At 43.5% G+C, this 4,352-nt stretch overlaps 1 protein-coding gene across 1 annotated transcript; it reads right to left on the reverse strand.

Annotated features, from left to right (window-relative positions):
- Positions 1-347: 347 nt before the first annotated feature.
- fgf20a (fibroblast growth factor 20a) lies at positions 348-2,989 on the reverse strand. Its single transcript, XM_057331062.1, has 3 exons — positions 1,887-2,989; positions 1,528-1,631; positions 348-1,334 (listed from the first exon to the last, which is right to left on the reverse strand). The coding sequence occupies exons 1-3, from the start codon at positions 2,161-2,163 to the stop codon at positions 1,089-1,091; spliced, it is 627 nt and encodes a 208-aa protein (XP_057187045.1). The 5' UTR covers positions 2,164-2,989; the 3' UTR covers positions 348-1,088.
- Positions 2,990-4,352: the final 1,363 nt, after the last annotated feature.

Consider the following 4,352-nt stretch of genomic DNA (forward strand, 5'->3'; position numbering starts at 1 on the left):
GGGCCTTTTAACAGCGGGGTGTGTGAGAGAGCTGGAAATTGGATGGGAGAAAGAAAAGCGGGAAGATGCTGAAGCAAGCATTTTTTGCAAATTGTATAGTCACGCCGTACATCTGTACTGTTTAGCAGAACTCAAGTATTTAGGCCATTAAGCAGCATTTTAATTGGGAACAAACTGTCATTTCATTCTACTGCAGAAAGATGGATGAGAATCGGCCTGTTGTTGATACCTGCTGTCCTTTCTTGAGTTTACTCAAAAGTCTATGAAAAGAAATTCAATAGCCATTCACCTCTGACAGGTGACCTTATGTTCTTTAGAAAGGAGACACACGACAAAATGCAGTCATTTCAACTGTTTAATTCCCCAGTGGTTTCTGGAACATTCTCAGGCTTTTATGGATCTGGTTTAATGACATGAGAGATAAACAAACACAGGGGACCGCGAGGAGCGCCAATACAACCGAAAAATGTACAACTTATAAGAAAATACTTTCTTCAGTAGTTCTAGTTCTAGATAGAAGTCATGTTTCACTGTCTATTAATAGCGGTAGAAAATAAAGCTCTCCTGTTACATCTTGCATATATTCTTGTAAAAATATACTTTCAAAATAAATAAATATATAAAATAAATATCTTTAAAAAACATAAATTAAAGGACCTAAAGATAGTTTTTAGTCTCCCGCTCGTCCGTGCCAGTGTTGGAAGAGTCTCAAAAGCATAACGCAGAATTCCTTCAGAAGCCTTCTAGAATTTTCAGTAGTACAGTGGTTGTCCGTCATTGTCTGGCAAGCAGTCCACCAGCGGAAATTTAGCTCTCTCTTAATCCAAACTCCCCTGTGCCCTACAAACAGAAGGTATATGGATCCAAAACAGTGTCCGTCTCTTCAGGAACTATCCAAAGTTCAGATATCTGGTTCCTGGTGCGGGCTTTCCCTCTCCTGCTATTGCTGCAACCTTGGCCGCAGAAGAGGGCCTCTGCCCCCAGCTCCTCGGCTGTCTCCCGAGACAGGTCTGCCCTGCTGGCTGCTGGGGGGATGAAGAACATGCAGGTGCGTTATTTTTTTGGTTTGAGTTTAAGGTTGAGTGGTTTCAGCTGTGTCCTAGTATCTCCTTGTAAAGCTCGGGAACGCGGTCCGGATCCACTGGCCGTGGCAGGAAGTGCGTGAAGCGCTGGTGCCTCCGGGAGCGGGCTCCGTCTCGAGACGTTCCGTCTTTATTGAGAGCTACGTAGTAGTGTGACCCTCGCTCGCCGTGCCGGTAGAGGTTGGAGGAGTAGGTGTTGTACCAGTTTTCTTCAAACTGCTCTCTGAACACACACTCGGCCGTCAGCTTTTCCTAAGAGAGAGAGAGAACAGCAGAGGTTAATCACACAAGAACAAAGAGGAGGATAAACTATGTCCAAAGGCTATTTGAAATTGCATTGGAATTGTGTCATAAATCACGTTCTCGGTGCAGCCTACGAATGGAATTAATTGTGTTGCATGCAAGTAAATGAAAAAATGTGGATATTTCTATAGTGAATACTTACAGATCCATATAGTTCGCCCTTGCTGTTCATTCCAAGATATAATCCACTATCCACTCCACGGATGCTCACCATTCCCACAGCGAGACTAATGAATTCCAATATACCTGTGAGAAAAACACAGCTGTTAGTACCCAGTTGACATGTGCACCTGCAATGGTGGTGCTTTTAACTGGCCTACTTAATTCATCTAGCACATTTAATCGCATTGTCTTAGCTATGGTTGTCATTATAATAATATCACATTTTGCATTACAGTGTTCGCATGAATAATAAAGTAAATGCAATTATTTTGAAGCAATATTAATACAGCAGCTATTCGGTAACATATTGCCTATTATACTAAATAGTGCTTTACTAACCAAATCTGCTGTGGTCTTTTCTCGTGCCTTGCACTACACCGTCCGGTAATATCTCGAGGTGGTAGCCGGTCCTGCAGTACAGCTGCCGTCGCCGTAGGATCCCTTTGAGATGCGTCAGGTCCGGTGAAGTGCTGCGTGACAGGCGCTCGGCAGACACGATGTGCTCGTTCATCAGACCACCGGAGTCCCCGGGGGGCGTGAGGACGAAATGAGACCCGTGGCCAAAGCTCTCAAAGCCGTGAGAGAAGCTGCCCACCGGCTCACCGACTGCACCCATCACCGACACTCAAAGACAACCGCCGGAAGAAAAGTTACCGTATGGAGGAGAGCCCCTGTGGTCTCTCTTTCCCTAGTGTTTTGCGCAGTCACTGGTTGCGGCTTTACAGTCAATGCGTGTTTACATCCGATTATCTCTCTCTCTCTCTCTCTCTCTCTCTCTCTCTCTCTCTCTCTCTCTCTCTCTTGGTTTAGCACATGCTCTCTCGACCTTCCAGGCTACTCCCCTGTGCTCCGGTCCCTTCTGTATCCAACACACTTGTATTACGCACTCCAACACAAAAGCTTATGCGGCTCCTCTGGTGCTCTCAACTGGATGTGCTGGATGTGACTGGCTCTGCTCTGAGACACCAGCCTAAATATGCCCTTTATGTAAATGCCCACTTGACATATGCTAATGGAGCCCTTTATAGATGACTGTTTGAAACATAACTCCGTGATCGTTTGATCCTTCGCTTCTGTCGTCTTTGATGGTCGGTTTCATCTGCATCCCCGCGTTTATTCCATTGATGGATTAGGATAAAAGTGAAGAAAGAAACATTGTGCAGAAGACGCGAGACCAGTGTGAAGATGACGATCTTTGTAACGCGTAAAAGAAAAGTGCAGTTGTATGGAAAAGAGGGATGCGCACCGATCCGTTCCGTTCCCCGGGGTGTACGCGTACTGAAGCTCTGGCGAACCTCTAGTGTGAAGCAGGTGGAAGCCAAGGAGGAAAAAAGGAAAAGAAAGGGGGCGGTGCTCCACAGAGAACGAGAGAAAGACAGGGAGGGAGAGAGAGAGAGAGAGAGAGAGAGAGAGGGAGAAAAAGAAGTCTTGAAGGTGTATGTGTGCGTGCGTGCGTGCGTGTATGTGCGCGCGCTATTATCTGTAGTAGGTGCCAAAACGTTAGTGTCCCGTCTTGATTTGCAGCTTGATTTGTATCCTCGTGCTTACAACTTTCCCTTGGTTGCATAACGTTTCACACAGGTGTAAATTTATATGGCCGTTCAATAAAGTGCGCATGTGACTGTAAAAAAGAAAATGAGTCAAAACAACCTGCACGCACATCTGTGCAAACGCCATCAGTGCACTTTCAACTCTGACTGATGTCAGTGTGCCTTTGAACACTTCCCAGCGAAACACAATCAAAGATATCAGAGATCAAAGATGTAAAAGGAAGAGTTTTCCTTATTACGCACCAAAGATGGGTCATTACCACAAAGGAAACATAAACTGTTTGATGCTAAATCGTTGATACTCAGAGTGATTGATATAGAAATATTCCTACCCAACAGCTAAGAACTTGCCTCGAAGTTGCAAGAATGATTATGTTTTTGTTTATTGCGTTATAAAGCAGAGTATTAGATGTTGTCCACTGTATACAGTAGTGGAAGTGATGTTTTTGTTAATGTAAGCACATATATGTCACTGTTTTATGTCATTGTTTAAAAGACGCGTTTTTTCCCCGTGTGTGTCATGTTTGGTACCAATAAAACAATACTTAAATACGAATCATTATTTCATGTTTTATATTACAGAACACAACATTAATACATGCTGATATAACTTTTATACATGCAATAACACTGCTAAAATACATAACATGTATGTATCATATCATGTTAACCTTAGTGCCAAAGGCTTTTTATTTTTGCTTATTTGTCTCAGGAGGTTAGATCACTTCCATGGGTGATTTATCAAGGGTTCTCTCAAGGGACACGTTCTCCCACGTCGTTCCCCTTAGCTCATTAGTATTTATGATTTCCAAAAATACCTTAAACCAAAATCAATGTGGCCAGATCAGGATCAATCCACAGGCGCAGTTAATCGATCACTTACAATAGAGATGTCAGTTGTGTGCCAGATTTCGTGGTGACACTGACAGTTTGCTGGGGTAGACTAAAACAAGTCACAAGATTCTGCGGATTTCATAAAAGCATCATATAGGCTCTGATGTGACTCGAATCGCACGTGCGCTTTTCATTAGACTTCAATGACTGCACAATGTGTCAAAACTGCGATTTGCGCAGTCACACGAAGATGTGTGAAGTGAACAGATCATAATTGTCAAAGGACCAAAAATGACTGAAGTTATAAATGATACCAAAGGAGGGAATATTATAATTGCACCTCTTATCCACAGTGGACAAACATAATGTGTACTTCATAAGTTATCAAAGCACGGATGACTTGTGGACTTCTCAAGCACGC

This window comes from Triplophysa rosa, linkage group LG4, assembly GCF_024868665.1.
Source record: "Triplophysa rosa linkage group LG4, Trosa_1v2, whole genome shotgun sequence".
Classification (NCBI taxonomy): Eukaryota; Metazoa; Chordata; class Actinopteri; order Cypriniformes; family Nemacheilidae; genus Triplophysa; species Triplophysa rosa.